This window comes from Musa acuminata, chromosome BXJ2-11 (genome assembly GCF_036884655.1).
Source record: "Musa acuminata AAA Group cultivar baxijiao chromosome BXJ2-11, Cavendish_Baxijiao_AAA, whole genome shotgun sequence".
NCBI classification, from domain to species: domain Eukaryota; kingdom Viridiplantae; phylum Streptophyta; class Magnoliopsida; order Zingiberales; family Musaceae; genus Musa; species Musa acuminata.
The window spans coordinates 27,157,734-27,182,846 of NC_088348.1; the positions used below are offsets into that span (position 1 = coordinate 27,157,734).

The window sequence follows — 25,113 nt, forward strand, 5'->3', positions numbered from 1 at the left end:
AGCACGTCGCCGCCTCGCGATTTCCAGCGACAAAAGGGAGGTCACTCGTTTTTGGGCCGTCCCCATCCCGACTCGCACGGCTCCCACCACGTGCATCGACGCCGTTACTCGACCCTTCCCATCTCCGAAGAAAAAGGGCCATATGTTAGTTTTCGTCGCGTAGAAAACGATAAAGAGAAGGACAGAAGAATTAGGAAACGAACTCTGTTGATCTCCTCCTCCCTTTCCCCCCTCCTTCTTCGAGTCTCGCATCGCGCCTTCCCCGCCCCCCGCCCTTCAAGAAACGACCAATTCCCGATCCCTCCTGGGACCAATCCCCAATTCTTGATCCTTCCCACCCTTCTGTACGTCTCTCGATGTCGTCTCGATCGTCTTGTACGAGATCATCGTGATTCTTGGAAGGATCTTGGGCCGTAGATCGACATGGAGGAAGCTCTCGGGGATGATCAGGGCGATCGGCCCTCGCCGGACGATCTGCCCGTCGAGGCAGCGGGACCCTCGGCCGGGGGCGAGGTCGCGCCGCGGGTCCCTCGTGCGAGCGCGTCTTCCGCCCCGGTCTCCCGCTGCTCGTCGCCGCTGGCGAGGATACGGCAGGCGGGGCATGCCCGCAGCAACAGCTTCCAGAAGTGGCGCTGGCACATGCAGCGGGCGTGGAGGTGGGGTCCCGGCGGCGGTGGCAGCGGCCTCGGTAGCGGTAGCAGGGAGCAGAGCGTCCGGGCGACGATAAATTTTGAGATGATGGCGAATCAGAAGCGGCAGTGGTATCAGATCAAGGCCAAATCACGGGTACCGTCACGTCTCTGCTTCCTTTTGACCTAATCGGTTCTTGGACGATTGCTTTTCTTACAGCAAGTGTTTCCTTCCATTTAATCCTTATAATTGAAAGGAGACCATAGTTTTTGTGGATCGCGCTCACACGTCGCGTGTGGATGTTAAAAACATATGCTTAATTGCCAAGAAAATGCAGAATCTTAAAAATTCAATCGCTTTCCCCTTATGTAAAGCAAAGAGGCTATTTTAATAGGTTGTCCTAATTCCTTTCTTTTTGGTTTCTTTCTTTAAACAAGTATTTGTTTTAATTTAATTGTTATAAGGCAGATGAGATGTGTTGCATGTGGATGCGAAATTTATAGGCTTCATTCTCAAGAAAAATGCAAAACTTATAAAGTCAATCACACACCAATTATATTAAGCAAAGAAGCTATACTCATGGGTTGACCTAATTCCTTTCCTCGTGGTTTCTTTCCTTTAAGGCAAGCGATTGTTTTAATTTTGGTTGTAATATTAGCTAATAAAATGTGTTGTATGTGCTTTATTCTCAAGAATATGCCAGATTTATGTGGTTCATTCCAAGAAAATGCAAAATCCATAAATTTAGTTATGCTCCTCTCATTTGGATCTCCGTTGGATGGATGATATTGCTAAAGAAAACAATTGATGTTTGCTGAGTTGCACTGCTATTGAGAGTACATTATTATGTTAGTTCATACTATAAACAAGCTGCAGCTGGACCTTTTTTTTGTGGCTATTGAAATGTGTTCTTTTCTTTTTTTACCTACATTCAAGATTAGGAACTAAATTTATTTTTCTCTAGATTACTTCTCATGGTTGCATGAGGTTGCTTAATAAATAATTAACAATTCTTTATCTTTAGATAAGAGTCATATAAATCAGATTTCTAGTTCTTAAAGAATATAACTTTTACATTTATTAGTAATATGTTTACATTTTACTTCGATCTCTTGCATCCCATAATATTATGGTTGTAGTTAAAACAAAACTAACAAAAAGGTGTGCCTTTAGACATTAGGCTCCTGGAAAACCTTACAAGGCTCATGATGGACCTTGGTGAAGTTTGCTAGCCTTTCTTGGGTGATGCTCAATATATGACCTCAATGAACCTCCCACCTTGCCTTTTGATGTGGCTTTGATAAAACTGTTTCTTTCTCTGTCTTTTTTTTTTTTTCATTTATGTGATGCTGCTGTCCCTTGATAATTGATTACGCATGTTTAAGCATTGTTTTCCTTGCAAAAATAATGGCTAGAGTTTCTGATAAAAAAAGGAGTACAAACATTATATATCAAACATGTTAATGGATATGCTTGTTTTGGGTACTGATCCTTCTTCTGGATGGTGTGCATCACTTGTGTTACCCAGCTGAGATTGATTATTAACACAGTTGTATCAGGTGGAATACGTTGTGCTACATAAATTGCTAAATTGTTTGTGATATATGGAGGGGATGACTAATTGTTTCATATCTTGCTATGGTATGCCTTAAAGCATGTGCTTTAGTCTTTTGTTTAGTGAAGACATTTGGGATAATCTGAGGTTGATTAAAGTGAGTTGATTACAGTAGCTACAATCAAATTGTAATAGGAAAATGACTCAGTTTGGCTGAGGTCCACCTTAGTTTGTTGTCCAAAAGTCAAGTAAAAGCAAAACCTTGCAGCTTATCTTCTGAAGAACACGAAGAGGATAAATGGTATATACACAGTCACATTTATAATTTCCAAACTCAGACCAGCCTAGTCAGTTGTCCATTTATATCATTTGGCATGGGATATTTTTCCTGAAATTTTAGTGACATGCAACATGAACTTATTATATTAACCAGCATGGCCTATTAGTTTGAAAAGCAGCTAGAATGTGAGGCCACATAATTACAGGTACCTGAGGAGAGATGTTATAAGCATGGAGCTCTGTATTTATTTTACCAAACTTGTCATTTTTGGTAGTGATTTCAATAGGCGTTCGGGCGCCCTCGGGCGAGGCGAGGCGAGGCCCGAGCGCCTCGCTTCATTTCCAGGCGGCACTCTTCAAAGAGGCATCGCTTGGGTGCTTGCTCGAGCCCAGGCGCTGGGCGCTTCGGGCACCTCGCCTCACCCGAGCGCCTCGCTTTATTTCCAGGCGGCGCACTTCAAAGAGGCGTCGCCTGGGCACTTGCCCAAGCCCAGGCGCTGGGCACTTCGGGTTAGCGCCCGGGTTAAACCAGGTGGACGAGCGCCTAGCGCCTCGGGTGTTTTTGGACCTTGGCACCTTTTGGCGCCTAGCGCTTTTTAAATCACTGATTTTTGGTCTTAAACAAATTTCTACTGCGTTCTGAATTGGAGTGGTGTATAAACAAATTCCTAGTGAAAAATAAATACAAAATGAGAAATTATCTTGGATCTTCTATATTATGCCACAGTCTGCTCTCTCTGCCTTGCTTGGATGCAGCTTAGACATGTTAGACTAAACTTTTTAAGATTAACTTGTCATTTGTGCATTTTTTACCACATTTGTTCACGAAACAAAGCAAGCTAGGACATGTGACGTAGCTTGCAGTTCCAGATTTCCAGTGATATAGTGTTCCTCGTCTTTAACTTCTGCGATTCAAAGTCTAAACCGCCATAAACAATGCTTTCCTCACTTTCTCTCAATCTGTACTTCTATTCACTTCTCATTGGTTCATTGTGCTATCCTTTTGTGTAACACTTGACATCTATCTCAATATCCCCAATTCTGTGATTCTTAACATTTAACATAACTGGTAGAGGAGAAAAATAACAAAAACCAAGGCATTTAAAGTCCAAGTATACCTAAAAAAGGTTTATTAGAAAAGTATGGATTGTCAAAGGTGGTGCAGTAAAATATGATATGCCATCTATTATCCCATACTTCGGTCCAACTAGCATGGGTCTTCTGGTTGTTCTTAGTCTTTTCAGCGTATCATGGAGCATGATTCTACGTTTCCAACGTATAGGTCTGATGACCTATCGAGTACTGGCACATGGCTACGAACACTGTGTACTCAGATCTTAAAAGAATGACTGCAGCACGTGCTGGTATACCCTGTGTTGGTATGTAGGCATGTATTGGACCCAAACCAGTCCGGCCAGGGACCAGCATGGATCTGGTACTTGTATCAAACCATGCTGGTGGAGTGAGGACAGATTGTGGCAGAATTGACGACTTCAGTTTTCAAGATGAGCTACATATATGACACTTGCTTACATAGTAAATGCTCTAATTGATACCGGTGTTTTTAAAAGTGATAGGCACTAAGGTCCCAAAATGCTCAAAGCGCTAGGTGCCCCCTAGAGCGAAACAATGCGCTCCCTAATATTAAAATTTAAAAACTATATATTATGATTGATAAATATGATCATAATGTGGTGAACTTAGAATTCCAAAGTAACTCCTAATAGAGTAACAATGCACCACCTCAATATGGTGCAGCGGATGAGGTTGTCGATGACGGCGATGAAGCTGGAAAGGGTGGCGGATGAAGCTGCAGAAACGAACGAAGTGGATGAGGTTGTCGACGACAACGGACAAAGCGAATGGAGCATACGAAGGCGGTGGACGAAGCTGTAGCGGCGAATAACATGTATGAAGGCGATGGACGAGCAGTAGGTTTTCACTTTTGGTCTCTTTCATTGGGTCGGCGTTAGGGTAAGTGCTCGTATAGTCAGTTGGTTTGATTGAATCGACTTCCCTGCACAGTCGAACCCAGGCTCGAGGTCAACCTGATTTGGCTCAAGCTGCTCAGCACTTGGGCTTAGGCGCGCACTTAAGCGCTTCGTTGAAACTCTTCGTACTGAGATGTTGCGAGGCGCTTGGGTCTTGCCTCACCTAACTCGAATGCTTAGGCGAGCACCCGTATGCCTTTTGAAAACACTGATTGTTCTGTAAGTTACTTTGAGCATGACAAAGACTTGTAGTTGTTGATGTTTGGAGATGTCGAGAAAAAAATATTTTCTTGTTTGAAGAGAGCATTTATTACTCAAAAGTCAAATTATCCACCTTTCTTTGAAAAAGAGTGAAATGGTATTTAAAAGCCTTGGTGTGTACTGTTGTTGGAGTTGTGGAATCTAGACACTTATACATTAATTATTTTGAGTTAATGTTGATTGCTTGTTGATAGTGTAGTAACTGGTCTCAGTTGTCAAGTGATGATAGAAGTTACGCATCAGATCTCTTGTTAAAGCAAATTTGCTACATTGCTTGCAGCAGTTGTAATAGCATTTTTGACCAGTGATGCGTGGTATGCTTCTTTGGAATACATTTGTAGACTATACTCATCTATGCAGTCAGATAGTTCAGGGTGTTATTTTTGGTCTATTAAGTACTGCATTGATGTTGCTACAATTTTACTTCAGTAACATTTCTACTTGTCTAAGTTTTTTTAAAAGCAGTGATTCTTTAGATGCACTTGTGGCTCTCTGGTAAGAGTCCATTCATATTGAACAAATATTTGAATTTGCTTGTTGGCTGATTTCTTCATTATATATCTTCCTGATTTTTTAATCCCTCGTTCTGCTTAATGCAGTTTGAGACTGTTGCTTATGTAAATTTGCTGTTTCAAATTTCTTTAGAGGATAACTTGAGCTCAAGATTTTATTGAACTTAACCTTCTTGCCTGCTCTCTAAGCATGATTTTCAAAGGTTTCCAAGCTGAGTTGTTAAAGCTATGTGGATCTATTTTAGAGATTGTCTAGAATGATTTCTAACAATTTAAGATAAGTTCTATAGTGAAATTGGTTGTGCAGGTTGTTTGACATATTACTTGGTAAAGGTTGTGTTGGATCGTATGATGAGAAGGGTCATGAAATAAGAAGGGAATATCCTAATAAGGTTGTGTTTAACTTATTAGGATTGGCAGCATGGAATAAGAATTCCATGGTATACCGGCCATACTTCCTCTATCGTCACCCAAATCAGTTTCTGGTATACCGATGTAGACCATTTACTGACATTAATTTTCAATAGATTTATATTTGTGCCAACCAAAACCAGTACTATTCCAACCACTACCTACCAGTCTTAGGAAGAAGTAAACCAGGATTTGAATTCTTACAAACATCGATAACATTGATATTTTTGCATTATCTACTCACGGACATTCTTTTTCCTAGTAACTAACTGGAGAATGAAGCTAACATGCAATTTTAGATAACTATGAAATATTTCACCTAGTCAGATAATTAAGCGAACGCATGAGAACCACTTGCTGTTTTTCTTGTTTTTAGATCCCTTTGATTTTATTGTAGCTTATACCTTGCTCACAGTCAGTAATTTATCATCCACAGTCAATTATTGATTTGTAACAATCAATTTTTATTAGATTTGAATTGCTGCTTCAGACATATAGTGTGTTGCTTTCTTGAATTGGGTTGCTTTGATGCAGGATCATATGCAACATAATGAACCATCATCACTATATGAGCACTTCTTCATTGTTGGCCTTCATTCATATGCAAATGTTGAAGCCATTGAGGAGGCTTTTGCAAAACGCAAAACTTGGGAGTCAGAGGTGGCAAAATCAGAAATCTTGGACCTTAGAAAGCTTCAGTATCATGGGTGTATACCTACTCTGGAACCTCAGGTCTGCTCATTAGATGGGTAGAAATATGTGAATTACCATACCTTTTTGGCATATTTATTTGTATTATACCTCTACAGCTGTCTTTCATTCAATATGACATGGTCAGCCGATACGCAAGTGGTTTTAGTTTGGGAGACATTATGGTTGCCCTTTGTTTATATGTATCAATAAAATCAATTTGCCTTGATGTTTGTTTGTAGTTATATCATGATGCTTCACTCTCATGAACCAGCCTCTTCTTTTTCTATTTCATCTTTGATTTATGTTGAGATTTCTAGTTATTAGGTCTTGTCCTTGAGAGGATCTTATCTTAAAGTAAAAACTTGGACCCAATACATTATCAAAGTGGTAGGCCAAGGTTCTGGCTTGTAATGCAATGGGTTCAAGTCCTATGTTACTCTGAGTCTCTGACCATTGGCTTCAGAAGATATGAAATAAGCTACTTAATTTGTTAAATTGTACTAGTGATTTTGCTTTCTTAATGGCTTTTTTACAATATTGAATAACTAAGTTATTGTTATTTGCTGTTATTGATAATTATTTGTAATCTGTCCATTATTTGTGGTTGTTTTCATATCCTTGCTCATCTCCCTGAACATATATTGCCACCATCAAGTTTTTTTAATATGCCAACAAACTGGATTTCTCTAGCAACTATCTCCATGCATCTGGCTATTTTTGCTCTTTCGATTAGAGGGGTTTTCCTTTTTGCTATAATTTAATCCAAAGAATTCCTTTCAAGTGACTTAGAGTTTACACATTTTTGCCATGTAGTGTAGACTTCAAGTTTGCTAGCCTATATTGTCTGTTGAGGATTTCACTTGGTATCACCATACATCCTCAATTATTGTTGACATATATGGGGCATGTTTGGTATACTTCTCTTTGCCCCCAAAAAATTACCTTTGAAGTTCTTTTTGGAGGTGGTTCATGGAAGTGCTTGCATACCTGTGAATTCATTTATTTACAATTGTTTAATTAGTTTTAGAGGTGCTCGCTGGCCAGTAAAATATTTGGTGAAGCAATTATTAGTAGCTGCAGGTAGTTGTAGAGATTTTTCATTTTGCTCCATTTTACTTAAGATGGATACCAGCATTCTGGTTACTGTGTCAGGTTTCATTTTGATATTCTTTTCTTTGCGCTGTTGTCATTTTGCAAGTTTGTTGAACCTTTGTTTTATTTTTTGGCTATCACTTGTTATCACATACTTCTAATTTGCTACTGCAGATTCTTTTTAAATACCCTCCTGGGAAGAGAGCAGCAATGAGAGAGAATGAGTTACCTGCTTTCTGTTTTCCTGAAGGTGTTAAGGTTTGTTAAATATCTCTTGTAACTAGAGCAAGTACTAGCTCACTAGCTTGTCATACAGAGTCAATGATGAGAAAGTCTGATCTTTCCAATCTATGATTGATACCTTAGACACAATCTATATGATCCTAAATTTTGTGTATTAAGTGTTTACATATATTCATTGCTAGTGTAAGCATGTGTAGGTTCTTCATTTCATCGACCAGTGAGAGCAGCTGTTTTCTTTGTTGCTAATTAGTTTTTCCTGTAGTTTGTTACTTTGTTGTGTATAAATCAGGATTAACTATTAAAATGGCTCGTTTGGTGTCTTCCTTCTTGGGATGTAACAGCAGGCATTGGATAGTTCCCAAGTGTCACAAGGCATGATTAGTGAAAGGATGGATGCATGCCATTTATGCATGTTACAGATGAAATTACTAGCCGATGTGGCATATACAGTACTAGTCCAATCATTTATATTATGTCAATAACTTTGATGATGCACTATTAACCATTCAGTACACACTTTGCAAAAGGATAACTCCATTCACATGTGGATATTGATTTGTTGGTGGTCTTTGGTTTTGAGCATAGGTTAATTAATTGAAGGTGGACACTGGTGTCATGGTAAGATTGCTCTTTTGCGATCTAGATAATCAGATTTGAGTTCTGAAAACAATCTCTTTCCCTTGTAGGGTAAGGTTGTGTACGTTGGCCATCTCTAAACCCTGCATTTATCGAAACCTTGTGCACTAGGCCACCTTTTTATGACTGAATGATGTGTGAACAGAATATTATATATGGAGTATTATGTTTCATTTCTTGCCTTTTTTCTCTCAATCTGGTTTGCTGCATTGCAGCTTTCTCTGATAAAGATCCAGACAGAAACCATTTCCGATTCTGTATTGAATTTTAATGCTGGACTGTGAAATTGAGTGGAATAGGAAGTTAATGCTGGAAATACAGAAAACAGTTAATAGTTCTATTGATTTTTTAGTTATGCTCTCTATAGTTCAGATGCCTGCATTTTTTTAAAAAAATTCAAATAAAGAAAAGAGTGAACACAGTGCACAATGCTCTCTTCGATCAGCCTTGATTTGAAGTTTGAATTATTATGTTAATTATTTGATGAAACACTACCTTTGGGTCAAACATGGTTTGATCCAAGGTATATAATACCGTATCGTACCGGTGTTTCGAGGTTGGCTCGGTATGGTATGGTACAGTGTACCGAGCGGTACGCTAGGGCGCATCGAACGATACACCTAATTTAGGTGTAAAACCCTCCGAAAATACTTGAAAATAAAAAAAAAAGTTAGGATAGGGTTTTTAAGTTAGAAATAAATATAGTAATAGCATAAGTTTATCAAAATCAATGTAAATATAGTAATAGCATTCTTCAATATTTTTCTTGTGTAAGGTTCGTATTTCAATTCATTACGGATTGTCCTTATGTAAATATTAAAATATCTACAGAAAAATCATTTGAATTGTTAGACTATTTTGTTGCAATATAAACTCTAAAATTCAAATGAATTAAATAATCACAAATGAATTAAATTCAATAACTTTAATAAAACCTAATTAAACTTATTTTACTATCATAAATATTTTTTTTAATATTTAATATGCATGAAATATAAATATTTGACCTATTAAGTATCTAATTTTGAATTAATCAATATTAAACATACTAATCATAATATTAAAGATCTTAATTGCTCTCTAATTAAAGAAAGAGAATACATACCTCTTGATTAGAAAGTTCTTCCTCTTAATCTTCCCAAATTAGTCTTGATTCAATTCACAAATCGTTGTTTTATAGAGTTTACGAGAGCACAAATGTGAGAAAAAAAAAGTTTAAGATAGTTTAAGAGAGCATAAGAATGTAATGGAGTGAAATAGGGGAGAAGGGTTTAAATACTATGAGAAAGAGCTCCAACGGTTAATTTGACCATTGGAGCACTGTAGCACTGTTACCGAGCGGTAACGGTCGATTTCGACCATTATCGAGCTGTGTCGGGCAGTAACCGTCGAAATTTCGACCGTTATCGCCCGATATTACCCCGTATTGTCTGATACGGGGCACTTTTAAACGTTCCGCCCAGTAGCGAGCGGTCCTTGTACCAGTATGCCATCGGACCGGTACGTACCTCCCGTACCGAGAGGTACCATTCGAAATTGCATACCTTGGTTTGATTAAAACAAGTTTCTGTTAGTTACTCTGGGTACCTCAACTAGTTTTATAATATCCATATACATGTTCTAGATGTTTATCACTAAATTAAATTGAAAATCTCTCACACTCTTAAAACTGATATTTTTAGTCGCAGATAGCTATTGATGCTTATCACACATACCTGCAGTTATTATCACAATTACTTGCTCATTTTATTATCCAATTCATTAAGATTGTTACACTGACACCTTATTCTTTAGTTGGTAAGTAATGGGTGAAAATGAATACAAAATTATATGAAAACTGAATTTCTTTGAAATTCGACACTGAGGCAGAGGTGTAATCAAGATTTGCAATACCATCCAAGATGGTAGGGTACGGGCAGTATTTACTGGGTTGTTAACTTAGCTGTATGCAGATCAGGAGACCACCCAGTTGTCCGGTGCAGGGCTTGTACCAGTCAGTTTAGGGCCCGGTCGCCTGGTGCAAGGCTTGTACCACTCAGTATAGGGCCTATACTACCTTGTATAGGGCAGCATAGGTTCTGTACCAGGCAATTATTTTTTGTTTTTTCAGCTTTTTTTTCAGGTTTTCTTGAAACTCAGTATGTATTGTTGTACCAACACTCGATAAAATGGTAGAGAGCAGTAAGGTACCAGTTCGAGCCCTTACCAGTACACTACTGGTATACGAAATTGTTAAGCTTGGTGTACACAAGTTGTGGTCATACTCCTATAGCTTGTTTGTTTTGAGAAATAAAATAGCGTACATCTTCTTTTATATATTGGTTTAGGCAATAATTATTCATTTGTTAAGCACCTAATCAATTGTCTTATTTTGCTTATAATTAGGGAATGTGAAATAAATTTTTGCTCGAATTCACTATTCTTCAAGTTGACTAGACTAAACCTAAGCCTTTAGACGATTGTGGTGGAATATAATTTCATGAGTAACAATATATATTGTTTGAATAAGATTTACTAAAAAGTGATTTTGTCATTTCATTTAACAATGGATTTATCTTTTAGTCATTGTTTGCATTACCGGCCCATACTGGTGTAGTAACCAGCTGTCGATACGTTATGTACTGAACTGTACCAAGTTGTACCGAGCATATCGACGCATGATGCACTAGGGTGTACCGATGAATTCCCCATACCATTCCTCTGTTGGACCAGTACGTATTGCTCATTCTGAGCGGTATGCTTCAGTATGTCAAACCTTGCTTTTAACTCATGGCATTGGAGACTTGGAGCAGTTGAAAAATCAAGATGTCTTTTAGAAGATTGTCTTCGTAGCACTTGCTGAAGGTATGACCGTAAGGTCACATGTTTACCAAATGTTGCCATAGTTGCAAAAGTTGGTTCACGTTGAATTTTTCATTTTGTCCTGTCTATAACAGTTAGTTGTAACACCAAATGTTACCATAGTTATAACAGTTAGGTATCTTCTTCAAAATCATATCGGGACAGAAAGACCCTATGAAGCTTTATTGTTCCTTGGGATTGGCTTTGGGCCTTTCCTGCATCCTGCACAACTTAGGTGGATAGTGAAGAAGGCCTCCTTCCGGGAGCCCGAGCCATCAGTGAGTAGTTGTAACACCAAATGTTACCATAGTTATAACAGGTAGGTATCTTTCTTGAAAATCATTCCATTGATTGTCTTTAATATTCACACTAAACTGCACTTGTCTTGAATTTGAGCTCACCACAGTCCAAAAAGAATGCATCGTGGATTCTTGTCGCGATTCAACATGTAGCATGCTTGTTGTCCAGTAGTTTGGAACTTAGCATTTCAACATCTTGCTGTCATCGGGCGTTTCTATAATATGGAAATATTGGTCCACCAATATACGGACTGGAAATAGTGTTTTGCTTGTTTAAGGTGGTATAAATATGGCTATTAAGCTAGGCCATTTTCTTGTTATTCATGAGTTTATGAACATGTAAAGTCTGTACTTCTAAAAGTTATCTGATGAGGATCGAGACTGGTTTATAGTTTCAGATACTTTGCACTCTGACATGAAGTTTTAGAATTATTCTTAGTTTAGGTAACTAATTCCTTAAAGTTTTTCAAGCTTTCAACTTGATCTTAGTATTTAGAACAAAATTTTGAACTTGCTGGAGTGCTTCAATAATAATCGATGGTGGCAAGGTTCAAAATCTTGGTCCGAAGCCAATAATAATGGCCAGTGGCAGGATCAGTAAGTTATCAGTATGGATTGTTGTACTGACACTCTGTATGTGTTGGTACCGACTGGACTGAGAAAAAGAGGGAGAGAAGAGGGGAGGAGGAGGAGGAGATGGTAGTGGCGATGTGAGGAGGTGGCAGCAAGAGTGACTGGACGAGGGGGATACCGAGGTACTGCTGGCACCAAGACAGAAGAAAGGAGGGAAAAGTGGATAAAAGGAGGGAAACAGATTTCAGCAGAGAACAACTAACGACTGTTAAGAGGAGGAGATGTCAGTGGTGATGTGAGGAGGCTAATACCGTAGCAGCAATGGCAGAGGCTTTGACCAATGCAGAGGAAAGGAGGGAAAAGGCGGGTAAAATGAGGGAAATGGTTTTGATGGACGACAACTAACACCTGTTGGTTGACAGCTGTTTTCAGCCATTCAAACTTGGAAAAATATAAAATTTCTATTCTAAACCGGACCATGCGAAATTGTCCAGTTCAAGTGCTGGACTCTTGTCGGACTGGTAGTTACCTGGATGTAGTGGGCATGTTCAAAACCTTGGATTGTAGTCCTAGAATAGGAAATGGTGAAATCTGTTGTTCTTTTCTGAGGATTCATTGCTAAGTGCGTCACTGCTTTGGGCCTGATCTAATGAATGCTATCAACTTCATCTCTTTTTTTCACATTAACAATCTTTTAATCCTGTTATTGAATCTAACAAATCACCTTGTATTTTGCATATTGAAGTTTAAAGATATGGATATGTTGTGAAGATAACCTTTCTTGTAACTTGTTACTGACACTTCCTTCAAATATTAATTTTCTGAGCCAGTTGTTGGTTTTCAGCTTATTAACAAGATTATATCCTGATATACTGAAGAATGATGATTTGTTGTGTAACAGAATGCTTTTACATGAAATATGATCACGTGTTAAAATGGTTGATGCAGGCTCGCTTGCTAGAGAGAACACCATCTATGAGTGATCTCAATGAGGTCGTGTTTGGCCAGGTAAGCCAGAGATGGATTATCATCTTTAGATATTGAGCACTTTAAGAAAAATAGAAAGTAATGCTGATTCTTTTTGCGGTTAATTCTCAAGTGCTGAAATTACAGCCTAATTGTCAACAAAGATTGACATTTAATTTCTAGAGGTACTGACTCCAATCAGCATGTTAAGTTTCGACAAGTACCACTTCTACACTTTTGCTACTAGTTTTTCGAGATTGTTTCTCGCGAGGTAGCCAGTTGGGACTTACGGCTTTGTTGTTGTTGTATTCTGGGGAGGTAGCCCCTAGCAGTAGGTTTGGATTCATAGCTTTGGATCCAAGTTTCTGGCTATTTGGGGATGGTTTTAGGTCATTTTTGGCTCTTTTGATGGAGATGAGATCACCTTCAGGTTCTATGTTTGGGGCACAATGAAGAATGGCTCATTAGAAGTCTTATTGGATTGGCAAAGAAACTTAGATTTGCATTAGGATGTGATTTTGTTATACTTGTATGGCCCAAACTTTAGTGAGATAACAACTTCATTGGTATTTTGGATCGTTTTCCTATGGCTTGGTGCTTCTTATTAATTGCTCATTTTCATCCATGAGCGTGATTGCTTTGATGCCATTTAAGCTCTCCACATATTCCTAGTTAAGATTCATTCAATGTTTGGTGGTCCATGTTCTTGGGAGATAAGTTATCCATGTGTTGATAAGTGATGTATGATTATCAACCAGAGAGACACCATGCTAAAATTTGGTTTGAATCTTCAATTTGGGTAGTAAGAGTCGAGATTTGTGATACAATATGAATAGCACTTACCAATCCAGCAGCCTAACAGTACATGGATCAAATTTAATTAGGCAGCAAAACTCTTGGTTTTTCAGCTTTTTCCAGAAATTTTTTGGGAACTCGATATGTACCAGCATGCTGACACTCAGGACACCAGCACGGATTGATATGGCACCTGCCCAAGCCCTGCCTGATACAATACCATTATCTGAAATTGCGACCTTGGGAAGAGCATGCCATAATACCATACTTGTGCTTGGATGATCCAGATACTTGGGGTAGGTTCTGGGGTGCTGAACACATTGAATAGTCTATGTTGTTGAGACCAAGGTTATACTGATTGGTAAATGCCAACTTGTTGCTCATGCTGCTCGTTGTTGCTGGCCCATCCGTTTTGTCTCCTCATCTGCCTCCGCTTCTGCTTCCACATCCTTCTCCTCTTCTTCTCTGCTGCCATCGCCTCCTCTTCTCCTTTCTCCCTTCCCTTCTTCTGCCTCTTCTCCTCCTATCCTCTTCGTATTCTTCTAATTTTCTTCTTCTCCCTCTTTACATGTGCGCGCACGTGCACACACACACACACCCCTCTCACCCTCGAATTTTCTCGGTGCTACAGTATAAACTGGCGTATCATGTGTCAATATGCTAGCATGGAATGTAGCCATACTGGTCTGGCCATGGACTGGTATGAGTTCGGTAAGCGAAATGTCAAACATTGGTTGAGACCAAGGTATGCAATATCGTACCGTGCCGATATTTCGAGGTTGGCTCTGTATAGTACGGTACCATGTACCGAGCGGTACACCTAATTTAGGTGTAAAACCCTATGAAAATATCTGAAAAAAAAGTTAGGATACGGTTTTTAAGTTAGAAATAAATATAGTAATAGCATAAGTTTAGCAAAATCAATGTAAATTAGGTAACACTGTTACAGTGTAACACTATAGCACGTTCCGTCCGGTAGTGGGCGGTCCGCGTACCGGTATGTCGTCGGACCGGTACATACTGTACGGTACGAGCGGTTTTAAATATTTCTTCCTCTTATTATAGCACTGTTACAGTGTAACACTGTAGCACGTTCCGTCCGATAGTGGGCGGTCCGCGTACCGGTATATCGTCGGACCGGTACATATTGTACGGTACGAGCGGTACTATTCGAAATTGCATACCTTGGTTGAGACCATTACAAGTCTCTAAGTTGTAACCTGCTTTCTGGGATGATAGCACACTTGGTGCTTATATCATTTTTTTTATTTATCTTAACCTTGGCAAATTCAGCATGATATTTTTCTCGATTTGTGCGTGTCATCCTTGCACAGGGGTATTTTTCATGATATTTGTGCGTGTCATCGATTGACATGATATTTTTCATGTCAATCACAGTTTTTGTACTTGAGAATAATCTGGCTAGTCCTTTTTAATGTAATGCCAAATAGTCATATATTTGTTCAACTATTAAAATAAATGTCTTTTCTATGGTAGGCCTTGATCATGAAGTTTTGATTTTTGTTGTTCATTTAGTGAAACAAGCTCTATTTATTCACTTTAATCTTTGTGCAGGAGCATCTATCTAGGGATGACTTAGCTTTTGTCTTCTGCTTGAAGGTCTGTTTTTTAATTCTTGAGATGATCACCTGTTCTTCCATGTAAATAGAATTGATTTTACATGCTCTATGATTTATATTTGGTGGCCTTTTTCTTTAGAACTTCATCTGTCTATAATATTATAACGTAAACTAGTTGGAATTGCCATTTCCTTTATGTGCTCAAAGAAAGAAAATTGTGTTTTTCTCTTAACAAGGCTGATAAGAACTTGAAACCTGGATGTTAAGAGGATTCAAATCTTTTGTTGAGGAAATGGAAGATTTAGATTTAAGTGTGAGTGAAATGCCATTGTTATATCTTTATAATGGTGTATGCACATGAATTAAATAAAAAACGTTTTGAAATAAATCAGGGATCATAGTTCATCCTAGTATGCTTCTCTGTTGATGTTAGATTTATGACTTCTAACATAGTGCGTTTATTTTCTTATGAATACATATTATGTGGAAGTTTAGATTTATTATAAAAAGTAGGTATGAAATTTAACAGAAACCAATTTAGATGGTATTTTTCTAATTTTCACATTTGCGCAATATGGTATGAAGCTTACATACTGGTAGTTATGAAACAATGCAGCCAACAAATTTGATCCATCTTAAACTGAGAACTTCACTAGAATTTGTTTGGATCAAAGGACATAGTTGTTCTATACTATTCAAGGTAGTAAGGCAATGATTTACTTAATTTTGGTTGTATTAAACCAAAGAGCTCATCATTTGTAAAACCAAGGCTAGTGTGAACAATTGTTGTTATTTTTTATTTTTAATTCTGGAAGACATTCATATTGTGTTTATGTTTTTTGTGTTATTTACTTGCTCCACCCATAATAGTTGGGAAAATTAGGAAGACATGATATATTAATATGAATTCTGCTTGAGAATTGTTATTCGTGCTCATTGACATGCATTGAAATAGAGTTATTTAGTTTTTATTGTGAAGCACAAACACTTCAAAATGCTTCCGGTGTTTGTTAAATGGCAATACTTGTCAGATACATGCTGACATACATTATTACTTCAAAAGCACATATTTACTTTGTTAAACATCTTCATTAGGCTTCACATGTTGAATATTAGCAGCATCATGTATTTTGAACTTCTGGTCTATCATGATGTTATTATCCTCTTTAATGTTTTGTAAAATTATTGCCTTGTCATACCTTTCAAAAATAGCACATTTTGCTACCTACGTGTCTTGTGTCTTTCTCCATGCTTCATAGCATTTTTGGAATGAGAACAACTTTAGTTTAGTGATTTGATGGAGTTCCTGCTTTGCAGTTGGTAAACTTTTGCTTCGTAAGAACACAAGTTTCAGATTCTAGTGTTTGAAGAGATCCAGTATTTTAACGACTTTTGCTGTTTCTGTAAATAACTTTCACATGAAAATTAGGAATGTTTCAGGCAATTACCTCATTTGGATCCAAATGTGGTCTAGGTTTGGTTGCGTCCTTCCATTTCGGGTCATGTTTCTTTTAGTCAAGTCGGGTTGATGTCAATTGCATGTAGGTTGTTCTTTCACAACTTGACCAAGTCCCATTAACATGGCAATTCCCTGAGTTCTGCTGTTGTTTTTCATGGAAGTGCCTGCCCTTGGGTAGAAAAAGTCAAAAGGTGATTAATGTGTTTCAAAAATTGATTCATGAAATTTGTGTGCTTTAACAGGAGTAGCTCTTGGATATGTTCACTTTGATGTGATATGTAGATGGCACCATTCAGTTACTCATGAAATAGATTACTTTTAGGCTTTTATCAACTAGTATTAGAATTGTTGTGCTTGATATTTATCTGTCTTTTTCGTATTCCTGTAGTTGGATAAAGCATGCAGTTTGAGCATATTTAATTCTCTTATGTCCATGTTTTCTCATATATCCTGGTCATTTTTTATGCTTCTCAGGCCTCAGACAATGCTCCATTTTATGGTGTTTGCCTGCATGTCCAGGAGATAGTTCAGAGAGCACCAGGTATTTTAGGTGCTGTTTCGCCCCTCCCCCATTCTTCTTGCAAGTCTAGCCGGTTCTTGGTTTCTGCTCCACGTTGTTATTGCTTACTTACAAGAGTCCCTTTTTTTGAGCTCCATTATGAGATGCTGAACAGGTTTGCCTTTGTTCACTCTAGTTAATATGATATATTCAAATATTATGCTTTTTTATTAATTTTTTCTCTCACACACTGTTGGTCTCTAAGTGTTCTGTCATTTTAGTACCTGATGCTTATCGTACTTTGTATTCTCTGACAGCATAATTGCACAGGAGCGCCTTGACAGGATAACACATTTTGTTAGTGAAATGGCTGTTACAGATTCTATCTCACATGGGGTCACAATTCCTGAACAATTATATGAGAATTCTGAATCCCCCAATAAGCTATTGTTTAGTAGTTGGATGGAATATGCTATACCTATTGATAGTGTATCCAGTCTTGTTTCTTCATCGGTTTTTCCACTGGAGAGGGAGGTGTCACCCTCTCCATGTAGGACTTTGGAATCTCATTCCCCAGAATCTGCCAGTGAAGCTTCAGATTTTTGTCACCTGAGGGAACTAGATCGGGAAACTAGAAGGGTTTGGCAACACTATGATGATAATATATCTGAGACATCAGGATCACGTTCTGATAGTTTTGAAAGATTAAATGGATGCTTTGACAATGGGCAGACTTCACCAGATATTGGCATGATGTACTCTTCTGCAAGTGGCAGACTACACCGTGTGGAAAGCTTGGAGTCTGTGTACAGGTGGTAGAAATTCTTATTTTAGATTTTTTTTATCTTTTTTTATTTTGTGAAAGACAATATTTATTATCCTAATTCATCTTTCGAGTTCTTTTTCCAATACTAGATGCCAAACTTCTATTATCTTTTTAGCATCATGGAGTAAATAGCCTATCTGAAGATGATGATATTCTTATCCATTCCAATGTTTGAATGAGTTTAAGTGGTTTTGGACAGTTCAGTTAGAGATGTGGGATCTGATGATGATGATGATGAATATGAGTTAAACTCCAAGCAAGAAACAAGTGTTGGTGATGAAAAAGTGATGGAGTGGGCTAAGGTACTTTGTTTGACTTTGAAATGAGAAATGGTAGTTTCTACTATGTCCCTATGTTCTTTTAAACCAAAGCTTTTGCTATCTTTGTTGCAGGCCAATAATAATGAACCTTTACAGATTGTTTGTGGCTATCATGCTCTTCCTCTCCCACCTCGAGGAGGTGAAATCATATTTAACCCGCTGGAGCATCTACAGCCCATCAAGTATTGCCGACCTTCGGTATCATCTCTTGGGTTCGATGGTATATCTAATGCAGTTCCTTCTTCACCAAAACAAGCTATTGAGGTAAAGTCTGCCATCTGTACAGCCACTCTATTTAGTGGTCTGTTCCCTTTTTTTCTCTAGTTCTTTTGTTTAACTTGATTTTCTAAAGCTGAAGTTATTCGACAAGGTTAACACACGATTAGCAGTTGCTGAAGAAGCTCTTGCATTGTCAATCTGGACTACTTCTACAATTTGCCATTCTTTATCTCTTGAAACCGTGAGTTTTCCATACCTGACAGATCAGCGGGTGTAATATTTTGGGCCATGATAGAGTTTTATTTATTTTTCAGTTTTCTATTTACCTATTGCATCAGTGGGTATGAAATGATTACACAGATAAAATTCTGTCCTTGAGTTGATTTTTAGTTTGATCATTGTTTTAACTTGAGCTTGGTAATTCTGGTTTGGTACTTATTTGATCTAATTGTTGAATGATAAATTAGTTGTTTTGGATACTTTAATATATTGGACTAAATGCTATCACAAATTGCTTGTGTTATGTATCTGCATACTCAACCACATGTTTTACTGGTTCTCATTTTTTTCGTGTATGATAATCTACTCTGAAGGGAAAACTGATGGAGTTTCTCTTTCAGGTTTTGACACTCTTTGCTGGAGTTCTATTGGAAAAGCAAATTGTTGTCATATGCCCAAACTTGGTTTGTCTACTGTCTAAGCTATCTTTTGTTGTCATGAATCAAATTTCAGTGCTTGTGTTTATACTTAGTCCAGGGTGACATTAATAAACTAAGTGCAGGGTGTCCTCTCAGCCATAGTGTTGTCCATCATACCCATGATTCGTCCATTCCAGTGGCATAGCTTGTTGCTTCCGGTGGGTTTATTAGCCTAAATCTCCTTTCAGGAAAAAGCTTTTGTACTTTTACAGACATTTACATCTATATTTTTGCCTTTAAGAATTAGAGACTTGCATTTGATTTGATTGTCTTACATTCATTTGTTGACCATCTGAAATATATTCCTTCTCATGGAAGGTGACTATTAGACTATCAGACTAATTTGAGAAAAGACAATCTTTTTAAGTTAAATTTTACATTTATTATGAACTTTTAACTTCGTTCATGGTGGTGTAGCACCATATTTCCTCTTTATGACTTGGATTCACTATCACTTCTTAATTTAGTATCCATAGGCAAACTTTCACATATGATCTTTTATGATGGCTATATGGAATCAGTTGAGGGCACTATATTATCAAGCTGTGACATGTTTGTTTGTTCGTCTTTATTATGTCTTACAACTCTTCTGTGATATGAAAAGAAATGTAGTTTCGCAATTCATAAGTTTTTGTGCTAGCTATATTTTAAACTGTTCCTGTTTGTCTGCATCATCGTTTGTTGCTTCACATTGGGTCTTCAATGTTATTTGAGAGAGTTGGGTTACTTCTAAACTCATTTCTTGATGGAACCATGACTTTCTACATTATGGAGTTGTGGTTTTCACTGAGCTTATCTGAAGTGTGTTTCTGAACCAAAAAGAGGCATTCAGAACCGCTAGTATAAATTTATCCTTTGGGCAAAAGTTCTCTGATTAAGCTTTTGCTAATACCACTGGCACTTTGAACCACTTTTTTGCTTTCATATCTTAGTTCCTAAGTGCTTGGACAGTCTCTATGATTCTATTAGATAATTTCAAGAAGAAAAACATGCATTTTTTTCATAAAATTAACATGATGCTTGTACTGATAACTATAGCATATTGCCTACTCAAATGAATAAACTTATTTAGAATGACTTTTATATGATGTCTCTTGATATCAATTACAGTCTGCCTTATTTTTTATTTATTATAGTCAAACATTTTTGTAAGTTTTTCTTGTTAATGATACAGGTAGGAGTAAGAAGCTTAACTTGAAATTTCTTTTCAAGGATTAGGAAGTGTTATTGTAGATACTGTATTTTTAAGATCTAATGATATGTCCTTTAAATAGATTTTATATTAATTCTTTTGCTAATTTTAGGAATTTGAACCAACTATGATATTACATTTTCCAGATTCTACCAAAAAAGATGTTGGACTTTCTTGATGCTCCAGTTCCATATATTGTAAGTTTTCTCATCCGTTTCTTGCTTTTTTTTCTTGTATTGTAATTGTCCTCATCAATGCTTATATTTATTTTTCTTCATTTCTTGAAGAAACTTCAATGTCATTTCATGAAATGGTTTCTGTTTGAAATAACTGAGATCTAAAGTCCTTGTCCAATTGAGTGGTCAAAGATAACCCAACCCAATTCTTTATGGAAGAAATGCTCAAAGAACTCTATTATGCCTGCTGACATATTTGCGGGCAGTATGTATACCTTCACTTTGCAGATTTTGTTCTTGTCAAACGCAAACTCCAAAGTAGTACAACGTGGGAGAGGAAAACAGTCCATATGAGTTTTAAGCTTCATGTACCTATATATATATATATATATCAATGAAGGTTATGCTGGGTATTCTAGGTAAATTGTTGTATTGATTCCTTTTGTATTTTAAAGTCAAGATATATCAAATGAAAATTTAATCTTCTTTCATCCTGAATGTTGCCTTGGAGTATTCTATTTTGAAAAATAAGTTTTTTATTAGTAATTTAGGTTACTTGTGCAATTTTCTTTATTTGATAACTATATTATTAGTTTAAGGATCTCCTAATCTTTATCTGTTTCTTATACGTATGATAACATTGCTGCTAGCCCATTTATGCTTCCCTTGATAATCTGACACTTTGAATCAGCGTACTACAATTACCCCTTTAATTTTTGGGTTGGATTGCAATTTATTTAATCGTTCAACATAGGCATTCATGTTTCATGCACTTTCACTGTTCAACTGTTTTTTTTTTCAGTCATGTTTTACATGAATGACTGATTATTGGAAACTTACATATATGCTTCTGTTTCATAGGTAGGATTACAGCATAAACCTACAAATATCAAGATGAAGACAGCCAACCTTATACAAATTAATGTTTCCAAGGAGAAGGTTAGTGACTACGAACATGCATTTTATAGTGCTATATCACATACTTTCAGTTGGGATGTGACACTTCATCTTTTTTTTATTATTATCATAGTATAAAATCTTCTTGATAGTGGTAGCAACTCTAACAGGTAAACTTTTTTAAAATGACTAAAAACACCAGCTGGCTGCTAATGGTTACAAACATACTTACCTAAAAAGGGGTGCTAATGGTCTCTATTGTACCTTTTCTTCATATCACATCAAAAGGACTTTCATAAACGTAGATTAAGTGTGTTAGTCCTGCATCATACTTTTGCATTATGGATGTTATGTTGGCAGCCTATGCAATGCATGGTTCGTGGTACGTAGGGCTATCTCTTTGATGCTCTATCAAGTTTGCAGTCACTGGGAAATGTGGCACTTAGTTTTAAACTTCAGTAGGTACAAAACTAGATTTAGATTATATCTTGTTATCTGGAGAACATGTAGCAAGATATGATACAACATGCATGCTGTGCGCAAAAAGACTTGACCATTAGCAAGATATGATACAACATGCATGCATGTAGTACTTAAAAGAGTTTGCTCATCAAAAAACCAGTAAGAATTGTTTGTACTTTACGGTTACATAAACAACACCAATAGCTATGCAACTAGACTTTTTTAACCTCTGTACTTGATGTTGATTGTGAACTTTTTTTTTTCCTTCTGTTGGTAAGTTGCTTGTTTAATATTATTATGCAATGCAGATTGCAGACTTTTCTCTAAATATTCATAATTATTCGGTGCCTTCACATAAACCTTCTTAATTATCTTCTTAGGGTTGCTGCATTTTACTTCCTTAATCTTTATGTTAAAGGGTGTGCCTATAGCATTAAGCCTAGGGAGTGATAATGCTTGACACTGGAGTTGTGGATGAGCCGCAGCACAAACTTATAAGAGGCATCCTAGGCCTAAGTATATAATTAATGATAAATAAAAAGGTTTGTTTGATTCTTACGAATTAGATACAAACTTTAAAGCTAATAAGCAGTTTTTCTATGTTTGGTTAAGTATTGGTTAAGTATCCTTTAAGGATATGTCTCAGCATCATCTGTTGGTGCAACATACTCATGTAACTGTATCTTGATATACCCATTTTTTGTTTTCTTAAAAGCATAGTTTCTTGATATACCCATCTGTTAACTCATTAGATATTATGAGTTTCAATTATGCAGGTTAAGGCATGCTCAATGCCTCGGCTTCCTGGGTACAAGGAGCTCGTTTCTGATTTGGGTCCTATTCATGCTAGACTCTCATGTGAAAACTCCATAGCTAAACGGCATCCTGTTTACAAATGCAGTGAAGTTCAGGTTTTCTCATGCCTCATGGTTTTTAAGTTTGTTCTTTGTTTGCTATGCTACAAATTACTACAAGAAAAACACTGACCATTAATATGCTCTAGTTTGAAATTGGCCAATTGAAAAGATGGGAGGAATGGTGTGAGCACTAATCTACATAGGGCACTGCATGCATTTAAAAGAATTTGGTGATAGTCCCTTGTTCTTGCAATCAGTGGTGTCCATTCAAATCAAACTTCCTTGTTCTTGCAATCACTAATTCTCTTGTTTTATAATTTTTGTTAAAGCATTCTTATTCACAGTCATGAAATGTTGAAGATTTGATGTGGTTCTATTTGCAGGCTGAAGCTGCTGGGCAATTCTTAAATGCCATGAGACGCTACTTGGAATCTCTTTGTTCTAATTTGCGCTCTCATACAATAACTAACGTGCAGTCAAATAATGACAAGGTTATTCATATCTATCTAACTGGTTATTGTTGGGATTTTTATGCTAACATATGCATGTACATGACTTGTTATCAGTGAGTTTGTTTCATGAATATCTTTTTAAGTTATCAGTCAAATAATGACATGAATATCTTTTGAACACAGGTATCACTTCTACTTAAAGACAGTTTTATTGATTCCTTTCCAACTAAAGATCGTCAATTCGTTAAGGTGACAACACATGACTTTCATATGTTTTTGACATATTAGAAAAAAAAATTCATATTTTTTCTTTTGAGTATTACGATATTTTGGTTTGACACTAGGTTTGGTAATTTTAGACTCTTGCAGCAAATAATAGAATTTTCTGCTGCTGACCATCCATTAATGCTGCAGCTCTTTGTGGAGACACAACTATTTTCTGTTCTATCAGATTCGCGGCTTTCTAGATATGAGACTGAATAGATTTTGCTGCCGATTAAGATTTGGGATGTGGTCACAAAGAGCTTTCGGACGTGGTTGAATTCACGTATGATCAGCACGGCTTTTACTACCGCAAGCGGAGTGCCGTTCCCGAAGAAGAGCAGCAGCAGCAGCCGGTAGTGTAAAATATTTTGTCGTTGTGCCCTTCCAAGCCTCATGGTGATGCATCCTAGTCTTTTTTTTGTAAAACGGGGATGCCTTGGTGTATCTGAGCTCTGTTTGCCTTATATATACATGAAGTTTGTCCATATCCAATAAAGTTTTGTTATTTTCCGGTTTATGCTTTGTTGCTCACAATTTTTGGTTCCGTGTTAAAATTTTCAAATCTCATCCCTTATGCCGTTCTTCATGCAACTTTGATAAAATTAAAGAAACTTAAAACTTGATTAATTTAAAGTTAGAAAACTAGAAGTTCTCTTACTAAATTAATTGCATATCCAATAAAATTAATTCGAGCAAAAAACTAGAAACCAGAAGAAAAAAAGAAGAATTTCACAACATGCAGAATGTAGTAGTAGCCATCAAACAAAAAAAGATTGGGGAAGCGTACCTTGTGGCAAATCTTTTTCATTCATGGGCATAATCCTGCACCATAATATCTCAGCGCGATAACATATGCACAATGTTGTCCCAGGTATTTTTCAGATTGGTATTTTTGCCAATCCAACAAACCTAAGATCTAAAATCTGGTCTAGGCAGCTAAAAAACTTGTACATTTAAAAACTAGGAATGCTGCAGCCATCGTTAGAAAGAAAGAAAGAGAGGGCTGGAGAAGACAGGGAAAGAAGATCTCTCACCAAGTCCCGCCTCGCTGACAACTGGGCTCGAGCGAAGGGATGAGCTGCGGGTGGAGCTCCTGCAGGGGCGACCTGAGAACACATCACCCTGCCAAATCAAACGGCAGAAACCGCCCCGGAGTCGTAGTGGCGCATGTGGTCGCAGGTCGCTCCTGTTGGAACTCCTCCCCTGTGCTACCTACACTTCCTCCTCCCCCCAGTCTACTTCTTTATGTACACCTCCTGTTGATCTGCAGGTTTGTACTCCCCGGCTCTCCACATGTACTGGAAGGGCGGGTTTAAGTGAAGAGGGAGTACAGTTGATAGTACCGTCCATATCTATCCTCGTACTGCCGCGTCCTCCCCCCTCCCGTCTCCATTATTTTACCCCCATATTTTCCTTTGGCGTCTCCGAGCACATC

General features: G+C 37.4%; 1 protein-coding gene across 4 annotated transcripts; it reads left to right on the forward strand.

Moving 5' to 3' along the window:
* Nucleotides 1–271: 271 nt before the first annotated feature.
* LOC135626549 (uncharacterized) lies at nt 272–24,195 on the forward strand. Of its 4 annotated transcripts, none has more exons than XM_065131945.1 (18): nt 272–786; nt 6,174–6,371; nt 7,599–7,682; nt 12,965–13,024; nt 15,353–15,397; nt 17,291–17,490; nt 17,633–18,127; nt 18,341–18,443; nt 18,534–18,725; nt 18,814–18,921; nt 19,301–19,363; nt 19,462–19,536; nt 20,717–20,767; nt 21,608–21,685; nt 22,882–23,016; nt 23,346–23,453; nt 23,598–23,663; nt 23,829–24,195. In XM_065131945.1, exons 1-18 carry the CDS (start codon nt 424–426, stop codon nt 23,895–23,897), a joined length of 2,493 nt encoding a protein of 830 aa, XP_064988017.1. In that variant the 5' UTR covers nt 272–423; the 3' UTR covers nt 23,898–24,195. The 4 variants fall into 4 exon arrangements, 3 of the variants coding, with proteins under 3 accessions (XP_064988017.1, XP_064988018.1, XP_064988019.1); XM_065131946.1 differs by having other exon boundaries at nt 18,832–18,921; XM_065131947.1 differs by lacking the exon at nt 12,965–13,024 and having other exon boundaries at nt 287–786; nt 23,829–24,037.
* Nucleotides 24,196–25,113: the final 918 nt, after the last annotated feature.

What these genes read in the sequence shown, in the direction of transcription:
- LOC135626549 (XM_065131945.1), top strand. Translation starts at nt 424, where the DNA reads ATGGAGGAAGCTCTCGGGGATGATCAGGGCGATCGGCCCTCGCCGGAC. An exon ending in AAGTGATGGAGTGGGCTAAG is followed by an intron (nt 18,444 to 18,533) that starts GTACTTTGTTTG and finishes TCTTTGTTGCAG; the next exon opens with GCCAATAATAATGAACCTTT. An exon ending in TGCAGTCAAATAATGACAAG is followed by an intron (nt 23,454 to 23,597) that starts GTTATTCATATC and finishes TTTTGAACACAG; the next exon opens with GTATCACTTCTACTTAAAGA.